At 36.6% G+C, this 25,887-nt stretch overlaps 1 protein-coding gene across 1 annotated transcript in view; it reads right to left on the bottom strand.

Moving 5' to 3' along the window:
- The window catches only part of Dgkk (diacylglycerol kinase kappa), a 164,710-nt gene that overhangs the window by 19,518 nt on the left and 119,305 nt on the right, over positions 1 to 25,887 (bottom strand). The window contains exons 13-18 of the mRNA XM_004646290.1: positions 7,849 to 7,940; positions 6,826 to 6,925; positions 5,312 to 5,540; positions 3,684 to 3,791; positions 2,064 to 2,160; positions 13 to 120 (exon numbers count right to left, since the gene is read on the bottom strand). Of these exons, the coding sequence (XP_004646347.1) occupies positions 13 to 120; positions 2,064 to 2,160; positions 3,684 to 3,791; positions 5,312 to 5,540; positions 6,826 to 6,925; positions 7,849 to 7,940 (734 nt within the window). The remainder of the gene's footprint in view (positions 1 to 12; positions 121 to 2,063; positions 2,161 to 3,683; positions 3,792 to 5,311; positions 5,541 to 6,825; positions 6,926 to 7,848; positions 7,941 to 25,887) is intronic.

The raw sequence follows: 25,887 nt of genomic DNA, 5'->3' as shown, positions 1-25,887 counted from the left end.
CCTTTTTCTTACTTATATTGATCAGGGTGTTCTTCTCTTCTGGTGTTGAACTCGAGAGAAATTTTTGCATCCAATCCAATTCCAAAGTAGTTGTTCATGACGCACTTTTCTTTGAAGTGTCTGAAATCAGTCAAAGAAGAGAGCAAATGCTGATGGAGGAAAGAAATGCTGCTGTGATTTGGCTTCAGAATTTAATGCATAATGGAAAACCAACCACAGTGTTCTTTTTAAAAATCGTTTGATTATTTGGTACAGGGTCTCTCTATGCAGTTTAGATCATGGTGATCTTCCCGTCTCAGCCTCCCCAGCTCTGGGATTACAGGTATGTGCCACCACACCCAATCTTGGTGGCTGTCATGACGTGCCTAGGGTTCTAGGGTTGGCACATCATGCAGTGCCGGGGATTAAGTCTGGGTCCTTTTCCTTGCCAGGCAGGTGCTTAGACTACTGAGCTATCTTCCTAGCCCCCATAGTGTTCTTCAGATGCACATACTGTGTTAACAACTAGCACATTAATTGTAAGAGAAGACACCTAGCCAGTTGGGGTGCTTCAGTGGGACTGAGATTCACAGTAAAGAAGCAAAATTCAAGATATGAGCTGAAGACCTTGTATATCAGTGGCATATATTTTTTTCCATGTATGAGAGAAAGAAATAGAATTATCAACTTATTCCCATGACAACATTTTTGGATACGGCAGATACAAATGTATCCTGAGAATTAAGTCTTTAGTATTCCTCTCAGTGTGTCTAATTCCTTTGTAGTATTTTCACATTAAAAGACAGAGTAAGCACACATGTAGAGGAAAATATAGATAAGAGTACAGATATTTATATTAAAAAAAGCTAAGCAATCTTTCAAATCTCCTGCATCCATCAAGGGTGTCAGCATCAAAATGGATAGTGTGATTTTTTACCAGCTCCTGTAAATTGATTAGGTATATCTGTTCCCAAGTATGCATTCAGTGACGTTGTATCAGTAGCTTGAAACAGGTCATGATTGGAGAACTTACTCTAGGAATAAATTATTTTCAAAATGCTGGTTGTTAAAAACCTGTCAATGCACTACTGATGAAAGCACATTAAGTTTATCTACAAAAAGTCAGACTTAAAATTAAGACAGTGGTAACATAGAACAGAGTTGGGGGGAGTTAAAGATAGGAATAAAAATTGTTTTCTTCAATTATTTAAGAAACCATTAATAGTTGCTAGTTGTGCCTTTCTTTTGAGACACTGAAAATGGGTACAGTTTCACTATTTAATCATAGATAACTTTTTCATTTATTACTAAAATGACCGTAAATAATTCCTGTAAGTGTTGTTTTCCCCAACTACAGCCCAGAAATTAGTGTTTCTCTAAATAAATTCCAAACTGATTTTCTTAATATCAGTTAGAGAAAATGATTTTGAATATCTTTAAGCACTTATGGTTAAATATAACAGTGGAGTCACAATCTTCTAAAATAAAAAATAGCCAACATTTATTAATTGTGCATAATAATCATAGTAACTGCTAATACATGTAGCATTTGACTATGGATTCCAAACTGCTCAGTGCAAGTGTTTGTAAATAAGATATCATGTCTGCATCTTGTACAGCAATTAACTACTAGGAAGAATGTATGCAATGTGTTAATTATTGAAACTGTCCTACCAATTTGGTTTGAAACTGTCTCATTGCTATTTGTTTCTCCATAAAATTATGGAAAAAGAGAATTTTTCATATATAAACTCATGTGGAAAATTCTGTAATTTTCTTCATTACATGTGAGGAAACCAAGGCTTACATTGGTTAAGTCACTATATAGGTCAAACAACTATTGAGTAGAGTCACAGTTTTCCGTGGGATAGCTTGAGATTGTGTTCTCAATCAAAGGGAGGAAGAAGCCAAAGAAGATCCAGTGAGAAAAAGGGAGGTAGAGGGAGCAGGGAGGGTGCAAGTGGGGTAATGGGATGAAAGTGATCTAATAATGTTATATGCATGTATGGTTTGGCAAAAACGATACTAATTAATCTTTATAATTAATATGAACTACTAAAAAGATAATTGGGTTAGATACTTACATCATTTCAGGTGTAAAATATAAATGTTCCAAGTTAAGGTTGTCTAGGTCTTCACTTTTGAGAGAAGATATAGAAGACAAAGTGGCACAACGAGAACCTAGACACAAAGGACATTACCTTGGTATTACATATATACAAAATGCCTTGCCTATCACTTGTACTTGATTCCATTTACTCTGTAGGGGATGGATCTAACTCAATTGAACTTCTCTTAAATAACACTCAGGGTTCTCATTCTGAACAAGATCCTCTTAGATGAACAATAAGTTCACCATCAGAGACCCCTGCTGTGGACTCCTGTCTCCTCCCAGAGTTACAGGACACAATAGGAAGAAAAAGTGAGAGAGAAAATAGGGCTGCCTTGGGGATCTGGATGATAAGTTGTTCTTGAGGAATAAAAGGCCATGAGGTTCCTCAATAAATGCCAGAACCTTGGTATTTACTCATTGAGGAAAATGGTGAGGGAAGTGCGGCTGGATGTGCTAGACATGGGCATGGCTGGAAAGACATTCTTGTGGGAGGGACAGGAACAGCCAGATTTAGGTTATGGTTAATGAGTAACCTGCTTTATAGACAATTCTGGGAAGGAGCTTTCCTCTTGATTTATGCAAGCTTCAGCTGAGACATTATTTCACATTTTAGATCCACGGCATCACAGCTTGTCTAGCTGAGCACAACCATAGCCATTGAAAACGTTAGTCCGTACTTAGGCACCTGAAGATACGTACACATCCTGATCCACAGTCACTAATTAAACTGAAAGCCAAATTTAGGGAAGTCTCCTCTATGCAGCCCAACTACTTGCAAGTAAGCACTATCCCACTTGGGTCTGGGTGAGGGCAATGTGCGGTCTTCCACGCTTGGCTAAGAGCATAGTGAGGCTAGGCTGATTGGTTTTGGCAGTGAAAACTGTTTCAAAATGGGTTTCATTAGGAAGGCTTTCTAAAAGTGCATACTGGGGTCACTACTTTTTTTTTTTTTTTTTCAGAACTGGGGATTGAACTCAGGCCCTTGCGCTTGCCAGGGAAGCACTTATTCCACTGAGCCATCTCCCCGGCCCCAGGGGTCAGTACTTTGGACACTGGTGTGAGATCTTACAGTGTGAAATTTTTTGGAAAAAAAAGGAAGACTGTCTAGTAGGATAAGATTGTGGCTGAAGGAAGATGCATAAGAAAGCACATTCTTTTCTTTTTAATTACTATATGATTTCAGTACATAATGACTACATTCCTCATGGGAGCTGGTATGTATGTAACATATCTTAGTTCTTTTTTCATCCCTTTTCATCACCCATCCTCCCCTCTCCCACATTTCGTGGTCTCCTTCCTTTTTGCAAAAGGTCTATCTCCCTTTTCCTATTCTCTAACATTTATGTTGCTATTTATTTACATACTGGGTTTCTCATATGAGAGAAACCATACATTTGTGTCTGATTTAGTTCACTTAAAATTATAGTTTCAGGATATATTTATTTTTATTTGACTTAATATTATCCTTTATGGGAAAATATACTCTACTGCATATACATGTCACACTTTTTTTTACACATACTTATCTTCAGGGAACCAGCTGACACTTATGAAGGCTAGAATAAGAGAAGAGGAAGAGAAAAATTCTTACGGTGTCTTGGACTCATCTGGTTAAAATCCTCTGAGTCATTATCTCCCACGAAGAAAGGTGACGTAAAGTTCTTAACTGATATCGTCTGTCTGCTTTCCTCATCCAGAACTACAGAGAAAAAGTGGAAGAGTAAAAGGAGAGAGGGCGAGAGGAAAAGAAGAGAAGGATTTTTCATATTTATTGAACATTTATTGAGCATCTGTTTTGTTTAGTCAGTGGTAGGCAGTGTAGTGATAGGCAATGGAGACTTTCATTTGACCATCACCTCTCCTTCCTGATATGTTTTGTACTCTCAGTTTCCTTAAAGGGTAGGTTCCAGGTCTTCACATATTCATGCCTCAACTTTTGGTTTCATGAATCATTCTTTTTCTTTTAGGCACTCAGTACATGCGGTTGTGAGTAGAAGTTTGGGCCAGGGGTAGGAGGGGGAAGGGTGGGAAAATTTCTACTCTCTACCTCCATTCTGTTACTTCATTTACTCAGGCAACTTTTTTCTAGATTTGAGACTCTAGGAAAATGCTACTCTTTTACTCAAATGTCTCACCCATACCCAGGACATTGGAGGTGTCATATACTGTCCACCAAATTACATATGTATAGCTCAAGGGCTCAGCCTGTCCAAGGCCCATTGTGTTCAATTCTTAGCCAATCAGGGAGCCTTTATTTATCCCACAGCCAAAAGATGAGTCATAAATCTAACATATGTATTAATGGAGCAAACTAAGGATCAGTTATGTCAGAGTTATGGCTCTATCAGATTAATTTGTGCTTTACTACTTGGGAACTAACTATAGAAATGGATACAAACAGGGCATTTAATTTTTCACAGTGCAGAAGGGAGATTTCCTTTCATTCTTGAAAACATGGATAAGGTTGTAACTAAAGGTAGCAAGGTGGCAGATGATACCATTGTTAAATGTCAAAGGCCAGAAAAAAGGCTTCCTTGCTACATGGGATTTCTGCTGATTTCACTAGCTGAGTTACAATATACTTGTTCTTACACCGTTTTTGATCTGTTTTTCAAAGAAGCATTGTGAAGAAGTAGTCCCCAAAATATTATGTCAACAAGGGTATTTGAAAGAGTTTTCATACTGCATCAGAAGCTTGGAAAGTTTTGTAAGCTTTGCGTCATGCCAATGTGAGAGCCACCAAGGCTGCTTGCAGGGCCCTTAACGTTGTGCAAGACCTACAGAGATGAACAGCATTTCTTTCTAAAATAGTCACAGGCTTGGCAATTAGAAAGCAACAAGAACAGATGAGAAAAATTCTATGACTGGAGTGAAGGTTGCCATGCCACTTAGCACTTGTAATTGTTTAAGATGAGTGTTAGTTCCAAAAATAAGTGAATAGCAAGATTTGAATGCCTGGGAAGGTTATTGCAACATGAATATAGAAATTGGTTATTGTAACTGTTCTACTAATTATTGTATTGTCCTACTGACCTGTTTTGGAATTGTTTCATTGCTATTTTATCTTTTTTTCTCACTAGAATGAATAAAAGATAAAATAAATAAAAAATATAGAAATTGGTCTTGTTTTGGTAGTGAACTCACAGTGAAGGAGATAAGTGAAACATCCCTTGGAAACTTTTTACTTTGCCTCAGTCACCACAACCCCGTGCTTCTTACCTTGTTCAACCTGGAATATGACAAGTTTCAAGGATTTCTGGAGATTCTTGGCCCTTGTCGCCAGCTCCAACTTGCTCTTGGCTATATGGTCTATTTCAATATTTAAGGGCTTTCCATCTGCTTTGCCACTGTCTGCATGTAGTGTAGCACTTTTTTCAATTGAGGTACCTGCTGCATCTTCAACCAGGATATCAATCAAGATACTGAGCTTATCATACATTAAGTCACTCTGTGAGGGGAGAAAGAAGATGGATATCATTATGAAGAACCAGTATTTAACAGGGTAGAATCACGAGTTGGGATGATATGAGGAGAGATGGAAAACTAGTGGTTGGGCAGAAATGCTGAGCACAGAAAGCCACTTGTGAAGAGATGAAGTACATGGGCAAAGAAATACATAGGTAGATGTAAAAACCAAAGCGTGCTGGAGGATTAAGCACATCATTTGTTTCTGAGCAGCCTCAGGGAACAATGTATGTTTTCACATCTTTCTTGTGATATGCAGCATGGTAAACTTGAGTAAAACTATTTCCGGAAGAGCATTTTCACAGGCAAGTCCTATGGAAGTGGATGTATCTGCATAAACATTGGTGCCTGCCTTTGTATGGGTGTGCATGTTTGAGGACATATACATGCTTCATGATTTATGGCTTAGATTCTGCATTATGTCATTTAGTAGTTTGTGATCTGAGGCAAGTTACTTAACCACATTGTTCCTCTATATTTTAGGGTAGTTGTGAGGATTAAATAAATTTATATGTTAAAACACTTATAACAGTCTCTGGCATAGAATAAATGATGTGTTAGCTATTTTCATAGAGGTGAATGTAGTCATATTTCTAGTGCCTATTAGTATACACATATTTTTAAGTATGTTGTAGTTTTTACTATTTTTTTCTTTGCACTGGGGATCAAACTCAGGACCGTGTACTTGCCAGACAGGCACTTATGCCACTGAGCTATCTCCCCAGCCTTCACGTATGTTCTGGTATATAATCATGCACCCATATGTTTGGTGTACAGTTGTTTGTAGTTGTGGACATATGTCTAGATAAGTAGCACATGTGTAAGCAGAAATAGTGCCAATCCTCATTTAGCAAAAAATGTAAGATGGTGAGGTTGAACCTACCCCATTGAGAAGGCTTACCAGTAACTCCTCCTTACTTTTCTTTTATAATTTTCCTTGAGAAGTACATTTGCTTTTATGGACTAGGGAAGCCTGACTCCACAAAGAGTATTATACAGGGCTGGCCAAATAGCTCAGTGGACTAAAGCGCCTGCTTAGACAAGCACAGGGACCAGAGTTTGATCCCCAGCATGCCATGCTGGCCTGCCCCTGGGGCGCGCTAAGATGGCGATTGAGACTGGGTATGTTGGCACACACCTGTAATCCCAGCGCTTGGGAGGCTGAAAACAGGAGGTCCACTATGAGTCTGATCTGTGTATTGAGACCCTATAGTCTCTGTACTAAAATACATTTAAAAAAGCATTATATAAAAAATAAAGAAACTTACTTTCAAAATCACAGACACTACTGCTGTATTGTTCTGTTTTATGTGATTCCAGGCCTTCGCAATATCAGTCACGAAATCTTCCACTGCTGAGCACAGGAATCTGGAAAGGTGGGACCAATGGTATGAGATGACATAATCACTGAGGTCTACAGTCCTTTCTTCTAATGTCATCAGTCTCTTATCTTCCTCATCTTTCTCTGTCTCTTCTATCCCTTCCTCAATGTACTTCTGTTCATTGCCTCCCTCCCTTTTCTTTTTAACCTATCTTGACACACACACCATCCCCAAATCAGTCCAATTTCATATCACTCCACAAGTGACCTGTTTCAAATAGAATGACTAGTACATCTTAGTTTTAATGCTTAAATTCCAGCAAGGTAAATTACTTGGTTCAACTTAGGTCAGTTTTTTGCTCTGAGTCAAGCAATTGTGGTTCAAGGGCTCCCCTAATAAAATTTATAATGATGTAAGAACAACACCCCTGTGGAGAATGTTTCTTAAGGGAGAGTGTAGTAGACTGGGCAGGATGTACCCAATGAATCCTAGGAGGAATAAATGACCACATATTTAGAGAGGAAAACATGTTACTTAGATTGTGAGAAAAAACGTATAGGTAGGTATTGCAGAGACCTTTCCTAGCATCAAAGATTAAAAGCAAGGTTTTTGTGTTGTTGAATGATCTGGAATCTTGTGTTTCCCTTCCATAACCTTTCTTTCCAATACCTGGCTTAAACGTTTTTGAAGGGGTGGTGTGTGTGTGTGTGTGTGTGTGTGTGTGTGTGTGTGTGTGTATGTGTGTGTGCGCAGCAAGAGGCCTCATTTCAATCTCATCTATCTTTCCTAAAATTTTCACTCAGGGGTTTGGAGGTTTGAGTTGGACGAAATCTGATTTGGAAAGATGAGAGCATGCATCACTTCTCTTCAATATGCCAGATTGTCAAAATGAACCCCATATCTGATTTGGAAATTTAAATTTTGAAGCATGAAAACACCCCAAAGGATGAGAGCTAATGGAAGACTCACCTGGTTGCAATGATCATCTCTGTGGGGTACTTGGCCTTCAGGAGTTTGTTCAGCTCAGCAGTTGCAGATTCTAAGTGTTGGATGGCAGCAGCCTAGGAGGAAAAGGAGTGCTCAGCCCCAGGATCATTGTTGTTAGTTTTTTATTAATTAAGTTCATTGGTACACCTTAAGCATACTGAATAATCATGTTAATCATAAGGAATTTGTATCTGTACATGATGTACCTTGGTTATTTTTTCCCATTTCTCTACCCTCCCTTAAACCTCTGTTCCCCTACTTATTTACAAAATCCCTTTTCATTTTTCCTTCTTTTCTCATTTTTTCTTTTCTCTTCCATCCTTTCCCACTCCCCCTTCCTAGATTTTTTTTCTAACTTGAACATTTTCTTGCTATTTAACATAATCAGTTATATTTTGATTCTTTTTTACACTTTTGTTTTTTCCCACTGGAGAAACAATGTGATATTTAAATATGTGTGTCTTATTTAATTCACTTAAGAGTATGGTCTCAAGATGCATCCATTTAGCTAGAAGTCCCTTAACATGTCCTTCTTTACAATAGAGTAATACTCCATTGCATAAAAGCCACAGGTATTTCTTATACATTCATCAGTTGATGAGCATGTGGGCTGTCTTCTTTTTCTTTCTTTCTTTCTTTTTTCTTTTTTCTTTTCTTTTCTGAGCCAGGGATTGAACTTAGGCCCTTGTGCTTGCCAAGGAAGTGCTTATTCTACTGAGCTATCTCCCTGGCCCTGGGTTGTTCTCAAGATTTAGCCATTACAAACTGTCCTGCTATAAACATGGGTGTGCACACATCTCTACGATATAATGCTTTTAACTCTTTCAGGAAGATACCAAGAGGGGAATAACTGGGTCAAATGGAACTGGTAGTCCTAGCTTTACGAGGAACCTCTACACTGATTGCCACAGTAGTTACAACACTCTATACTCTGACCAACAGTGGAGAAGGGTGTCTTTTTCCCTACAGCCCACAGGCATTTGTTATAGGTTGATTTCTTGAAAATGAGCATTTCTTCTGGGATGAGGCAAAATCTTTGCATTGTTTTAATTTGCAGTTTTTGAATGACCAATGGTCTTGAATATTTTAAAATACATTGATTTGCCATTTCTACTTCTTCATCTGAGAAGGATATATTTATCTCAGATGCCCATTGTTTAATTGGATCTTGGGAGTCTGATGTTTTTTAAAAAGTATTTTTAATGTATTTATTTGGTATAGGGTCTTGCTATGCAGCTCAGACTCATAGAGATTCCCTTGTCTCAGCCTCCCCAGCACTGGAATTACAGGTGTGCACCACCACACCTGGTTTTACTGCCCAGCTTGGTGTGGGGTTAGCATGGTATGGAGTACTGGGAATTGAATCTGGGTTCTTGCGCATGCCAGGCAGGCACTTAGACTACCAAGCTATCTCCCCAGCTGAAGGATGAGTTTTTTGAGTTCTCTATATATTCTAGATAGTAATCTTTTGTCTTAGGAACAGCTGGCAGAAATTCTTCCCACATTGTTGTTGGGGACCACAAATTATAAGTTGAACCTAAGATCTGGAGGCCTTAACCGAGACCTTAATGGTCCTGCAATGATGTGATACTCCAGGGGAAGATTACATCAATTTGAGATCACCATTGCCCTCTAAGTCATCTGGAACTCCTTCCAATTATTGTGTACCCAATAAGTGGCAAGCTCAGAGTGTCATTGTCTTTGACCATCCTTAGAAATTGACCTCTCTGTTCTCCTGTCATGTACTATTAAATTTTTCTTTGTCTATTATTTCATCTTTGTAATGTATTCCTTAACAGACATTTGGGGATCTTGGCCATGTTCCTGATATTTGGCACCTAAACAGGAGCATCCTGATTAGGACTAAGAGGGAAGATCCACCTGAGTGAAAAGTTTTCATTTAGCTGGGATAATGGGGAAGAATTTGTCAGTGAAAGAACAAAGATTATATATATATATATATATATATATATATATATGCATATGCATATGTTATTGAAGCAGGCCAGAGCTTCAATCAGCACCTGGAAATTGACAAAAATGTTACATGAAATTGTTATATATAATCTGTGGTTTCTGCAGGTGGAAATCTTGGCTATTAAAAATTGGCTACCCTATTCCTCATTCAAAAACATGAAGTAGTTCCTTTTAAAAATAACACATAAGAGACAACCTGCTTGGGCCCCTCTACTGTCCTTTTCTTGGACAGGAGCTTTCTTCCCCTCAATAAAAATACTCTGTTCATAAAAAAGCCCACCTAAATTGTCTTTAACTTTAAGTACTTACTAATTATTTATCGTATCCATAATAGTACAGTGGAAGGTGGCTGTCAAACTATAAAGACATTGATTTTTTTTTGGTGACGCTGAGCTGTATTATGATAAGATATTTTAGAATGTTAATACATTCGAGATAAAATTAATGTTGCGTGTCATCATACTGCAGTGGTTGGAATGAGGAAGTGTAAATTGAAAGCAAACATCTCTGAGGAAGGTATCCGGGAGAGAATCTGAGGAGGAAGAGCTGCAACTTGACAGAAAGGTGGAATGATCCTCAGAAAGCCAAATTAGAACACACATTTGGCTTAAAACAAGAGTCTGGATTCTGAATCTCTGAAGGTCAGGAGTGACTGTAAAATCTAAGTGGTAGAGATGAACCCTGAAGATCTGAAAAGAGATGCACTGTGTTTATTCACAAGAGACCAAAGAATCAAGAGGCAACTCATGGAACAGATGCCCATAGAGGAAGCCAGAAAGAGGCAGATATAGCTGGGGAAAATGGAAGGAAACACAGCTTTAGTATGTATTCTTATGTACATTTATTTTATAAACTCTCATTTTTCACAAAAATAAAATAAAAAATAACAATTGGGATATAGTGGAAGAAAATTGAAAGACAGCCATGGCAGAGGAAAAACTTTCTCCTGAGAACTTTGCAATTTGGGACTGGTGAAATTAGTTTTAAATCTACTAAATATTAGTACCTTTGAAGTTCCTGTTTCAGAGCAGAACAAATGAGAAAAGTGTACAGAAAAGAAAAAAAAAACTGCTCATTGTGTCACCATCCGCTTGTGGAGACGCAGGGCTGGATGACATCGAATGAGAGACTCCATGACCCAGATCTTCAGAAATTTTAGAGTCTACTTGGGGTGCCAGGTGGCCGCACCTTTCCTGTGTCCTTTCCTATATCCAGTGCCAGAGTCCCTGTCCTTCCCATGCACCTAGCCACTGCTCCTATTGTCTAATGGCAATACCAATGGGCCAGTAGCAGAATCATGTAATAGGGAGGTGGCTTCACCCATTCTGCTTTCCCTGGCCATTCCAGGCATGATGATACATGCCTGTCATCTCAGCTGCACAGGTTGCAGTCTATAGACAAATCCTTCATAAATCTTGTGGTTCAGTTGGTATTTAAAAATATAAATATTACAAACAGGCCCTTAAAGCAATTAAGTCCATGGAAAATCTTAAAAATTATCCAAAAGCTTGTCAAGATGTAAAAATTATATCTTATAAAAAGTTCAATGTTAATCCAAGGTATGGTAAATATTATGGAGGGGAATCCTACAAATGCTGTTAGAACAAAAAGAAGGTCTAAGTAAGTTGTAGAAGATACAGAGGTGACAACCAGAAGCTAAATTAAAAAAGGGCATAGAGTTGTCAAAATTCTTAAGACATAGTTAAATGTAAATAAATTGATCAGTAAAAGGTTTTTATTCCTTCTAATTCTTATTCTATTACAGTAGATTTCTCTTAATTGAGCTGCAAAAAGTTCTGACAAGTCTAATTATGATTAAAAATATAAAAATATGAAAATTTACTATAATTTGACTTGGCCAAAAAGCTACATCGTAACTTTATAAATACATTGCCTTATGTGTGTCTGTCTTATGTGATGGATATGTTATATATGTCACTCTACTCTATATTAAGATGGACATTTAAGTGCATTACAAAAATGATATGATATGCTGGCAGAACATACGTGGCACCAGTCTCAAATTTCCTCTGTAAAACTTATATGACTGTTGTCTGTTAATATTCCTTGCTATTCAGATAATATTATAATTGTTAGGCTCACTTTTGTTACTTCAATGCTGATGTCACTAATCTCTTCTAGGTGTTCAACAATTAAGGTTTAGAGGCCAGAACTAGAAGGATAACTGGGCCAAGAGAACCACCAGCACTTTGGCCCTGGCCTACCTAGGTCAACAAAAACTCAGGACATGAGAAAACCTTTTCTATGAGATCCTACAACTTTGCTGAGTCAGTCAACCTTCTAACCAGGAAGATTGCTGGACCCCAGATGATGAGAACCAACAAGTGTACAGTATGCCAAAGAAGAATCACCAAGAAGGCAAGGTCTCCCATGCTTCTATAGAAATTGGCATGGTCAATTGACATGGTCAAGCAAGGCCCATCCTAATGGCTGATACTGACAGAAAAGCTGAGAGACTCTAAACATAGTTTCCAAATAATGCCTGAGGAGACTTAACTGACCTTAACTAAAAGGTTAATTTTGATTAACACAGGTCTCACTTTAACTTAGTCTTGAAAATCCAGTGGAAATGTATAATTAAAGATATATAATACCATAATAATAAGCTAGATATAAAGATATCTAATTGTTATATATATGTATATATATATTCAAAAAATCTTTAAATTATTTAGCTAAAGTCATCCTTCAAAACCACCAAACTCTCCATCTTCTTACAGCTAAAACTAGAGAGACTTATGACAAAATATCAGACTCAATCAATAGAGGGATCTAAAAGTCGGGGGGTTACAAATCACTATTCCAGTCCTTTAGGAACAGTTTCTTGACTTAGCTCTTTTCTGAACCTGCCTTTCCATTCTAGTGCTCATGATTTGACTATATATGCTCTAATTTTTCAAAAAATTTGTTTTAAAATACAATTACAAAAACAAAATATGGAGTATAGTAACCTCCACATGCATTATTGCATCTTGCTGTCTTAATCTAAAAAGTTTTAAACCTGGTTGCAGAAAGTAAATACCCATCATCAGAACTCCACTGGCAAAAGGGCAAATTTGATGAGCATGCCTAGGGCTAAAATCCTATAGAAAAACATCCAGACAGGAAAGTTGGATGGCCCAGTGCATGCAATGACATGGGGTTAAGGATATGCTTGTGTGTTAACAGACAATAAAACACCATTATGGCTGCCAGTTTTAGAATCTGTGAATGTCTCATAGAGGAACATCTCATCCCTGTGGTGGATCCTGTTGCCATCAGGCCCTTCAATGTGAGAATTCTTGAAGATGATCCTGGAGGAGAACCCAACACAGCAAATATTGAGATCAGTGTGGGCTACAAAACCCATGACATGGAGACGAGTAAAGAAGAAAATGAAAGAGGCTGCACACTAGTGATGTGCTAGGGCCTTCCACAAACTCCTGAGAATGTTTGTTGCTACGATGACCATCATAACCTGTACACCGATTCAAAGGCTGAAATTACAAGAATAAAAAGAGAGGAATATTGGGGACTACAAATTGTAAATTGAGGGTAGGGAGTTGAGGCTTTAATGGAGACTTTAATTGTTCTGTGATGCTGTGACACTCCAGGGAAATATTACATCAATTTAAGATCACCATCACCCTCTGAGTAGTCTGAATGACCTTAAGATACTCTTCAGTTTAATATCAGTGCTGTCTTCTGAATCATCTGACACTCCCTCTGATTACTGTGTGCACACAGTAAAAAGTGGCTAATTCACAGTGTCATTGTCTTTGCGCATCCTGAATCAATGATCTCCCAGTCCCCCTTTATTCATTATCAAATTTGTTTCTGATTTTGATTTATCCTTTGCAGTAATTCTCAAACAGGCAGTTGGGGAATTTGGTCAGGTCCTTAATACACTGTGGGTTGGTTGTCTCTTCACTCGGTTGGTACCTTCTTTTGCTGTACAATAGATTTTTAATATGAGATTCCAGTTTATTCTTTGTGATAGTTCTTGTGTCATTGGAGTTTTCTTCATAAAGTCTTTGCCTACACCAATGTCTTCAAGAGTTATACCAATTCTATCATCCAGCAGATTTATTGTTTCTGTTTTAATATGTAGATTTTTGATCCATTTTTATTTTTGTTTATTGTATGGTGAAAGATATGATTCTGGTTTTAATCTTCAGCATGTAGATAGCCAGTTTTGCCAGTACCATTTATTAAAGAGGCTATCTTTCTTCCAGTGAATGTGTTTAGGCTCTTTGTCAAAAGTAAGGTAACTAACAGTGTCTGGTGTTATTTCTGAGTCTTTTAATCTGTTTCAGTGATCCTCAAGTCTGTTTTCTCCAGTACCATGATTTTTTTTTTATCACAGTAGCTTTATAGTATAATTTCAAGTCTGTGATAGCAGTGCCCTTTGAATTAACTTTCTTGCCAAGGTCTATTCTTGCTATTCTAAATCGCTTCTGATTTCAAATGAATTTTAGGATTGCTGTCTCTAATCCTGTGAGATATGATGTTGGATTTTAGTCAGAATTTTATTTAACATGGATAACAATTATTGAAGTATGACCATTTTCACTATATTGGCTCTTTCAAACAAAGTGTGGGGGATATCTCTTCATTTTCTGATATCTTTTTGATCTATTTTTTTAGAGTACTGAAGTTTTCAATGCACAGATTTTTTTTTTTGTATTTAGTACAGGGTTTACAGGGTCTCACTACGTAGAGTGGATTCATAGTGATCCTCCTATTTACAGCCTCCCATGCGCAGGGATTACAGGCACATGCCACCACCCCCAGTCTGCATAGAGATCTTTTACTTCGTTTGTTAGATTGATTTCTAAGTATTTCACTTTTTTGGATGCTACTATGAAAGTTGCTGTTTTCCTATTTTTTCTCTCAGTAAATTTGTTGTTTGTGTATAGGAATGTTACTGATTTTTAGGTGTTGACTTTGCATACAGTTATGCTACTAAATTTGCTTATTAAATCTAGAACACTTTTGGTGAAAATTTTTCTGTCTTCTATATAGAGAAGCATGTCATATGCAAATGATAATTTAACTTCTTAATTTCCTATCTTTATTTCTTTTCTTTTTTCTTGTCTAATTGCTCTGGCTAATATTGCTACAAATATATTGTATAAGAATGATGACAATGGACACCCTTATCATGTTTCTGATTCTGGAGTGAAAGTTTTCAGTTTTTGTTTATTTAGTATGATGTTGAGTTGTCATAAATATTTTTGGTCAGTTGAGATAAACTGCATGTATTCCAATTTTCTGCCTTTTAAAAAATCATGAATGGGTGTTTGACTTTGTCAAATCCTTTTCCTGCATCTATTGAGATGATCATATGGTTTATGCCTTTGGCTGCTAATATGATATATTACATATATTTAATTGCAAATGTTAAATCATCCTTGCATCCTTAGGAGGAATCCTACTTGATCATGGTGTATAATCTTCATGTTAATTTGCTTCCTTCTGTCTGCCAGTATCTCACTGAAGATTTTTGCATCTATGTTCAGTTGGGAGATTGGCCTGTAGTTCTCTTTCTTGGTTGGGTCCTTTTTCAGCTTTGGCATCATGGTAAGTCTTACTTTCTAGAATGAAGTTTTGAGTTTTTCTTCCTTTTCAGTTTCATTAAAAAGTTTGAGAAATAGTGGTGTTAGATATTCTCTAAATTTTTTGTGGATCACTGTTCTCCAGACCCCTTTTCACCCAGAGCCCAGAACTGGTCATGGGTGGGACCTTCCACCTGCTCTCCACTCTGCAGACCCCTTTCCAGGCAGAGCACAGGCCTGGCTGTGTGTGGGACCTTCCGCCTAGTCACTGCTCCCCAGTCCCCTTTCCAGCCAGAGCCCAGGCCCGGTGTGTGTCAGACCATTCACACACTTTCCTGAACCACCTCCATCAGACAGACCTGCTGTGGAACCCTGAAGCAGAACTCCTTGAAGAGAGGCTAGGGGGCAGACCCACCCAGCTAATCCAAGAGCTAAACATCTTGCCAGAGGGGCACAGCATGTTCACTTCCACAGGCTGCAGCAGGAAGAAGCAGAGCACAGCAGACAGACCCAAGCCAGGCACATCTGGACGAGTTAAAACATGGTAGAACCAGACCTGGTAAGCTGAGACACTTAGTTAGAACCAGATCTATGAAAGTATCTGATCTCTTTCTCTGTTGATCGAGAGAGGGGGCAACAGATAACTGGGGTGATCTAGTCTGCCTGGAAGACCTACTCCACGTACACCAAGGGAGATCAGACAGAACTTAGAGGAACTTATTTAAATGCAAAATTCATATTTAGTATCTGCTTGCAACACAGATATGTTTGCTCTTATGGTCTAAAATACAAGCACATTAGTTACAAAAGTTTGTCAACTGCTAAGTATTACTACTTATTATAAGTGTTCCTAGTTGTAGTTCTGTAAATACAACACTTTAACTTCCTTAACTACATAATCTCTCCTGGGTAAGAATTTCAATAGGTGCTAAGGTAATAACTGCACCAAAGCTCTACACCATGGGTCAGAGGACAGCACTGTACAAAATGACAAAGAGAAGGAGCAAAATGCATTCTCAGGCCCCAAGCCCACACAGAACAAATGCAGGAGACAGTAGTATAGAAGAAATTGGAAATCACACGCTTGCAATCTCTGAAATAATAGCGTTGGAAGTAAAGAAACAACTGCACAAATGTACAGAGGAAATCAGGTCAGAAATAATCTCTGAAGTTAAAAAAAAGATAACTGTAATGAAAGAATATTAAATGCTTCTAAAGAAGACACCAATGAAAAAATAGAGGGGAACAGAAAACTGATGGAATCCCTGAATGAGCAATATAGGAAAGAAATAGAATGCAGGAAGTAGATTCAAAGAGATCTACAGGAAATTAAAACCTCAGTCAGAAGCTAGCAAAACTATTTGAATGAAAGTGAAGGTAGACTTTCAGACCTTGAAGACACTATTTCAGCTAGTGAAAAGGAAAGAAAAGATCTCTTAAAAACAACTAGGATACAGGAAAAAGTAATTCAAAATCTACAAGACAATGCAAAGTGAACAATGTGAGACTAATAAACATCAATGAGAAAGGAGTTAATACAAATGATATAAAAAGAAAAAGTGGAGAAGTAATAGCAGAAAATTTCCCAAATATGGGAAACAATCTGACATTCAGGTAACAGAAGCATATAGAACACCAAATAACATCAATCCCATTAAAAAAACACCCAGATATATAATAATCAAGATCTCAGAAATCCAGCACAAGAACAATAACTGAAAGCTGCTAGAAAAAAGAAGCAGATCACATTTAAAGGAAAATCTATCAGAATAACAGCAGATTTCTCTCCACAAACCATCAAGTCAAGAAATGCATGGAGCAAAGTACTTCAAGTCCTCCAAGCAAACAAATTCCAGCCCAGAATACTATACCCTGCAAAACTCTCATTCAAGTTTGATGAAGAAGTGAAATACTTCCATGACAAAGGGCAGCTAAGGAATTTCATGATGACAAAGCCAACCCTACACAGGCTCCTGAAAGATGTTCTAGAGAGGGACCAAAATGACTAGAACTGCACAAATGAGAAAAAAAAAGAACACACTAAATAGGGCAAACAGTTAAACACAGGAGAATAAGGGGTACAAATAGTAGGTAAATAACATGTCAATCATAAGTCAATACATCTCAAATATAACCATTAATATAAATGGACTCAATTCACCAATTAAAAGAAATAGACTGGCAGAGTGGATTAGCAGCACAATGCAACGATACACTCTATACCAAAACCACTTAATTCATAAAGAAATTCATAGGCTGAAAGTCGAAGGATGGAAAAAAATACTACATGCCCCTGCACCGCAGAAAAAAGCAGAGGTAGCAATCCTGTTTTCAGACAGTCTCAACTTCAAACCAAGGATGATCAAACGAAATAAAGAAGGCCACTATATACTGGATAAGGGAAAAATTCAAGAGGAAAAGGTAATAATCATAAATATATTTGTACCAAACACGAGAGCATCCAACTATATAAGACATATCTTAATTGACATGAAAAATCTAATATCCAATACCACAACCTTAACAGGAGACCTTAACACTTCCTTATCCTCAAAAGTTAGGTCAACCAGACAAAACATTAGCAAAGAAGTAGCAGAACTGAACCAGAGCTTGGAACAAATGGACTTGGTGGACATATACAGAATGTTCCACCCAACCACAGCTGAATACACAGTTTTTTTTCAGCTGCACATGTGACATTTTCTAATATAGACCACATACTAGTCCACAGATCATGCTTAAGTCTATGCAAGAAAAGAGAGACTATTCCATGCATATTATCTGACCACAGTGCAACAAAACTGGAAATAAATGACAAAAGAAACCACAAAAAAGCCATAAATACATGGAAATTAAACAACACTCCTCAGCAACCAATGGGTTACAGATGAAATTAAACAATAAATTAAAGAATAATTACACTTCAATGAAAATTCAAGCACAACTCATCAGAATTTATGGGATGTAATGAAAGCAGTTCTTAGAGGGAAATTTATAGCTGTGAACTCACATATAGGAAAACAGAACAGGAACAAATAAATACCTCAATGCTGTACCTCAAATGTCTAAAAAAAAGAAGAGCAAATTAAACCAAAACCCCAAAGGTGGCAAGAAATTATAAAGCTTAGAGGAGAAATTAATATAATCAAGACAAAGAAAACAATACAAAGAATTAAAGAAACAAAAGGCTGGTTCTTTGAAAGATTAAATAAAATTGATAAGCCCCTAGCTAACCTCATCAAATGGAGGAAAGAAAAAATCTCAAATTCAAGAAATAAGGAAAGGCAAGCGCTTAATCTACAGAGCTGTCTCCTAGGCCACAGGAATGAAGTGGGTAAAATTACCACAGACCCTGAGGAAATTGAGAATATCATCAATAGCTATTTTGAGAATCTTTACTCTCACAGAATCAAATACGCAGAAGAAATGGACAGATGCCTAGAAAGGTACAAATTACCAAAATTGAGTCAAGAAGATATAACAACTCTCAATAACCCAATAATAGGCAATGAAATATGAAATGTAATAAAGAACATATCGGCAAAGAAAAGTACAGATCCTGATATAATCACAGCTGAATTCTACAAGAAATTTACAGGAGATATATTCCCAATACTCCTCAAACTCAATGAAATTAAAAAGGAAAAAGTTCTCCTAAAATCATTCCTGGAGACAACTATTATAGTAATACCAGAACCAGAGAAAGACACAACTAAAAAAGAGAATTATAGTCCTATCTCTGTCATGAACATAGATGCAAAAATATTCAATAAAATCCTAGCAAATAGAGTACAACAAATCAGCAAGAAGATTATATACCATGACCAGGTAGGATTCATCCCAGGGATGCATGGATAGTTTAACATAAGCAAATCTATAAATGTAATACACTATATCAATACAGCCAAATTCAAAAACCACGTGATCATCTCAATTGAGGTAGAAAAGTCTTTTGCCAAAGTCCAACACTTATTCATGGTCAAAGTCCTACAGAAAATTGGAGTAGATGGCCTCTACCTCAATCTGATAAAAGCCATGTATGAGAACCCAACAGCTAATATTATTCTAAATGGCAAAAAACTGAAATCTTTTACTCTCAGATCTGATACAAGACAAGGATGTCTTCTATCACCACTCCTATGCAATATAGTTCTGGAATCATTAGTCAGACCTATTAGACAAGAGAGAGAAATAGAAGGAATAAAAATAGATAAAGAAGTTAAACTATCATTATTTGCAGATTACATGATATTTTAATTGGAGGACCCAAAAAACTCCACCACTAAGCTCCTAGAATTAAAACACAAATTAGGTAGCACAGCAGGATACAAAGTCAATACCCATAAATCAATAGCATTCCTCTACACAGATTACAAACACACTGTGAGGGAAATTAGAGAAACAATACCTTTTACAATAGCACAACTGAAAATTAAATACTTAAGAATTCATCTAAAGAAGTAAAAATTCTATTTAATGAAAATTACAATACTCTGAAAAAAGAGATCATAGAGGTTTTCAGAAAATGGAAAGATATGGATAAGAAGAACCAACATTGTGAAGATGGCCATACTCCCAAAATTGTTGTAGAAATTTAATGCAATCCCTATCAAAATATCACCAACATACCTCACAGACCTAGAGAAATCATTCCTTAAATTTATTTGGAACCAGAAAAGAACTAGAATAGCAAAGGCAATTCTGGACAATAAAGACAAGGCAGGAGGCATTAAAATTCCTGATTTGAAATTATACTACAAAGCTACTGTGATAAACTCAGCATGGTACTGGCAAAAAAAATAGACCTGAGGATCAGTGGAATAGATTAGAAGATGCAGATACAACAACAAACACACTCAGCCACCTTATCTTTGAAAAAGGGGCCAAACATGCTTAGTGAAAGAAAGATAGCCTATTTAACAAACAGTGCTGGAAAAACTGGCCCTCTACATGATGAAAACTATAACTCAACCCAGGTCTATTACCACGCACTAAGTGAAAGTCAAAATGGATTAAAGATCTAAACATGAAAATTGAAATACCAAATCTTGCGCAAGAGAAAGTATGAGGACATCATGAAGATATAGGGGAGGGCAAAGAGTTCATGAATATGTATCAAGCTGCACGGGTAATACTTGAAAGAATTAATAACTGGGACTTCCTCTTATAGAGAATTTTTGCAAGTCAAAGAAATTACCACCAGAGTGAAAAGACAACCCACAAATTTGGAAAAAATCTTAAATGATAAGCAGACCAAGAGAGAGGGCTTCTCTCTAGAATTTGTAAAGAAGTAAAACAATTAGGGTCCCAAAATTTAAACACCCAATCCAGAAATGGGCATTCAAGATGAACACATATTGGTCAGAGGAAGAAATATAAGAAACAAATAAATACAATTAAAAATGTTCCACATCACTAGCCATTTGTGATATGCAAAGTAAAACCACACTGAGATACCATTTCACCCCAGAAAGAAATCTTAAGATATCTTAAAGAAATCAACCAACAACAAATGCTGGAGAGGCTGTGGGAGAAAAGAACCCTTCTCCACTGCTGGTGGGAATGTAGCCTGGTGCAACCATTATGGAAGTCAGTGTGGAGAATCCTCAAAAACTAAGACTGGCAATCCCATTCAATCCAGCTATCCCTCTTTGGGAATTTTCCCAAAAGAACTGAAAACTTCATATCATAGTGATGTATGTGCACCTACGTTTGTTGTAGCATAAATTGTGATAGCCAAATCTTGGAAAAAACCAAAATGCCCGCTACCTGAGTAATACATGAGAACAATGTTGTGTTTTTATACAATGGAGTATTACTCAGCTATGAAGAAAAGTAAACTTGAAATCTTCATATATAAGTAGATACAACTTGAAGATATACTTAGAAGTGAAAGCAACCAGACCTACATGTGTAAATATCATATTGTCTCCCTATTAAGAACTTAAAAGAAGAAATAAAAATTGAAAGGTATAGCACAGTTAAGTGGGAAGTGAGAACTTCAGGATTAAACAATGAAGAGATAGCAGGGAGAAAAGTTAGGAAATGTGGCAGAAGCAAAACCATACATTTATATACACAAGATGGTTAAGGCAATAGTCCTAAGAATCTCTATCAGGTTTTTGAAAATAGCAGTTAATGGGTGGAATTCTCACCCTGACTAACTATATATGCTGACATCTGTAAACTAAGCTAACTACACTGAGGATAGCAATGTGTAATACTACAACCATGCTTGAAATACCTGTTGTTTTGGTCTTCTAAATGTGTACTCTTCTAATGTCTCATCAATTATTGCTGTACTCTCTTTAAAGTAAGTGTTTGCAAAAAACGTAATTATTTGCAAAGAGCAGGTAATAAAAGAAAACAGGAGACAAGAAAAAAAATCATAGGATGGTCCTCCTACAATGTTGTACATGGTTTAATTTCTAAATTTCTGTGTAAAAATGTGTAATTCATTTTTTTACATTCTATAGGGAATTTAAGTTTAGAATATCTATGGATTTTGGAAAATAGCAGTTCCATGTTACGTCTAAGGTGTTTGATATTTAGACAGATAGAGGTGTTAAGCCCAATTGCTTCTGTTACAGGGTAATAATACTATTAAACTTTTCTTCTGGATTTTTTTTTAATTTTTATTTTTTTGGCAGAACTGGCAATTGAACTCAGGCCCTTGTGCTTGTGCAGGAAGCGCTTTTTCCACTGAGCCATCTCCCCAGCCCCTCTTCTGGATGTTTAGCAACTAATGTTTGTAGACCAAGAATTAGAGAAAAAGAGGCACTACAAAGATAGCCAATATTTTGGCCCTAGCCCTTCAAGGTCAGTGAGGACTCAGGACATAATAGAACCTGAGCTGTGACATCCTGTAACTCAGTGGTGTCCCAGATTTTCTAATGAAGGAGATTATGGGGTCACAGAGGAAAGTGATTGACATTGTATACTGTGCCTAAGGAGAGTCACCTAGAGAGAAAATATTCTCTCAGGCTTTCACAGCAAGTTTGTCAAGCAATGGGTGTGATTCATCCAGATGGCTGACACTGACAAAAAATCTACCAGGTACTATACATGGTTTCAAGGTAAATCCTGAGGGAATTTGAGTGACCTTGTCAGATACAAGTGTTGCATTTTGAATTATATAGGACTTGCTTTAACTCAGTCTTAACCATCTAGCAGAAAAGTATAACCACGAGGTTTAAAAAGTAATGCTGTATTAATATGCTGAGCTACAAAAGGCTCAAGTCAACAACTTCAGACAATTTCCAGTTCTTCTGATAACCCACTACTATTATGGACTATTGGACTATTTTGGGTTATTTTGCTAAATTCAAGAACCTACAATATTTGAACGGGTATTAAAAATGAAAGGGTCTTTTACGGACTTCTGCAAATTCAGCTTCTCTAACAACAATGGAACAACTGTCTTTAATTTCTGCTCTGATCTTTATAATTTTTCTCTTGTGCTATCTTTGCAGTCCCAGTGTCTTAACAGTATGAACAAAACAAATAAGGCAGATATAAATAAAGGACCATTTTGTAGTGACCATATATGCGTATACAAAATAGTTAGGATAGATATACAGCTATCTACTAGTTCAATGAAAATAAAGGTTTGTACTAATATTGTTTAGACAAGATATCATGTCTGCATTTTGTACTGAGTCACTACTATGAAGACAACAATATGTAATGTATCAATTATTGTGACTGTCCTACTAACCTGTTTTGAAACCGTTTCATTGGTAGTTTTTTCTCATGAAAATGAATAAAAAATTTGAAAAAAACCCCACATATGAAAAGCAATTCAACCAGTTAGCCAGGATATTTAATTCATAAGAAAGACAGTCGATTCATAGAAAGTAAAAGATACAAAAAATAAAGTTCTTGTGGAATTTATCAGTGAACTTGTCATGGCCTGAGCTTTTCTTTGTTGATAGGTGTTTTTGTATTACATCTTCAATTTCATTGACTGATACTCATTTATTTAGAATTTTTATATCTTGTTGACTCTGCTTTGGTGATTTATATATGTCAAAGAATCTGTCCATTTCTTCTGCATTTTCCATCTTATTTGAATGCAAATTCTCTAAGTAGGTATAGATGATCTTGTGGATTTCGGCAAGATCTCTTGTAATTGACGACTTTCATTCCTAATTGTATGGATTTGAGTCTTCTCTTTCCTTTTTTTTTGATAAGGTTGGCTAAGGTTTGTGAACTTTATTTAATCTTTCAAATAACGAACTCTTTGACTCACTGATTTTCTATCTTGTTTTTTTTTTTTTTTGGTGTAGATTGCATTAATTTCTGCTCTGATCTTTATAATTTTTCCCTTGTACTACCTTCGCAGTCCCAGTGTTTTAACAGTATGAGCTATCATCATTTCAACTCCTGTGCATGCTTGGAAATGTTAGAAAGATATGAGTTGAAACTCTTAGAATTCTGATTGCTTTTAGGATGCTACCCATACTCCACCACCAACACACTGTAATTATTTCTGCCTGACTCTTTACCAGAAACTCAATTGCCTCTTTGCTCATAATCACAATCAAAGAATTCTTAGAAAATTGTCTCTCCAAATACAAGGCAAGATCATAGAGTGGTCAGAGCTCCTGTGATATGCAACAGACTAGAAGAAGCACTAGCCCCAAGAAAAGCTCACAGTTTTTATAAGTTGAGAATACAGCATTATGTGATTTTTAACTCTAAAAGTGAATTTTCTACATGGCAGGCTAATACGGGAGAATAAATCATGCTCATATCAGTGGAAACAGGAATGATAAGCGCTGTACTACAAAAATAGTTTGAAAACTTAAATTCAAGTAAACTGTAGACTCTAGAAGAAATGGGGAAATTCTTAGACATGTTTGAGTTACCAAAATTGAAGCAAGAAGATACAAAATCCTCAAACAGACCAGAAACCAACAATGAAATAGAGGTACAGTAGTACCTTGGTTCATGAACACTTTTGTTTGTAAACATTTTGGTTGTGAACTCTGCATCTTGTGACAGACACAACCAAAACCATCTTTCTCACATGAACAAGAACATGACCATCTTTTTCACAATTGTGGAATGAATTAAGTTCATGAACTGAGGTACCACTGTAGTAATAAAAAGCCTAAAAGCTAAGTAAAGCTCAGGACTTGATAGGTTCACTGCAGAATTCTTTGAGAACTTCAGGGGCTATCTAATGCCAATATTCCTCAAGCTGTTCCATGAAGCTGAAAGGGAAGGAGTGCTTCCAAACTCATTCCTGAAAGCTACATAACCCTAATACCAAAATTATATAAAAACTTGACAAAAAAGAAAATTACAGGCCAATCATCTTAATGAATATAAATGTAGAAATTCTCAAAATGATTATGGCAAAAAAAGACATCAATCATTAAAAATGCATACAGCATGACCAACTTGGCTTTATGTCAGGGATGCAAGGATGGTTCTGTATGCATAAATCAATAAACATAACACATCACATGAACAAAATCAAAGACAAAAGTCACATGATTATCTCAATAGACACAGAACAAGCTAATCCAATGGCAGTGGGTTATCAGAACTCATTAACATTAGTGTCAGTAGACACAGAATAAATCTTTGATAAAATCTGTCTATTTATGATAAAAACCCTGAGAAAAATAGGTATAGAAGAATCAACTCCCTCTATAATACTAAATGTGAAAAATGTGAAATTATTTCCTTCAAAAACAGGAACAGGAACAAGAGAAGGGTATCTACTCTTACCTATCCTGTTCAAATAATCTCAAAATTCATCCAGAGCTATCAGGCAAGAGAATGAAATGAAACACACACAAATAGAAAAGGAAGAGGCCAAACTATCATTCGCAGAGGACATGATCTTTTATATAGAAGAAACTGTAACCAAAGACTTTTAGAAATAATAAACAAATTCACCAAACTGGCAAGATACAAAACCAACACACAAAAGACAATAATATTTTTGTATACCAGCAATGAACACCCTAATAAAGAAATCAGTAAAAAAAATCCCTTTCACAATAGCCTCACAAATATTAAATACCTAGGAATTAACCTAACCAAGGGAGTGAAAGACAACTGTAACAAAAACATAGTATTCTGGAGAAATGTACTAAAGAGAACAGAAAATAGACACCTGCTGTTCCTAGACAGGCAAAATGAGAGTCACCCAAATGGTCATACTATGAAGAATGATATACAGGCATAATAATACTCCAATCAAAATACCAACAACATTGTTTCAAGAGCTAAAATAAAATTCTAAAATATGTATGGAAAGGACCTAGAAAAGCCAAAGCAATCTTAAACAATAAGAGCAAAGCAGGTATCACCACAATCCTGGACTTCCAGTTATATTACAAAAACTACAATGATTTAAAAGAAAAGCCAGAGCAAGGCAATGATCCTGAGAATATTCAGAAGATTCTTTAATCTAGGAGTTAATTGGAAAGATTCTCACCCTGACTAACTATATATACTGATACCTGTG

This window comes from Octodon degus, unplaced genomic scaffold (assembly GCF_000260255.1).
Source record: "Octodon degus isolate 3935 unplaced genomic scaffold, OctDeg1.0 scaffold00263, whole genome shotgun sequence".
Lineage (NCBI taxonomy): Eukaryota > Metazoa > Chordata > Mammalia > Rodentia > Octodontidae > Octodon > Octodon degus.
The sequence above is the reverse complement of the archived record's forward strand: the minus strand, read 5'-3'. Positions and strand labels throughout refer to the sequence as shown.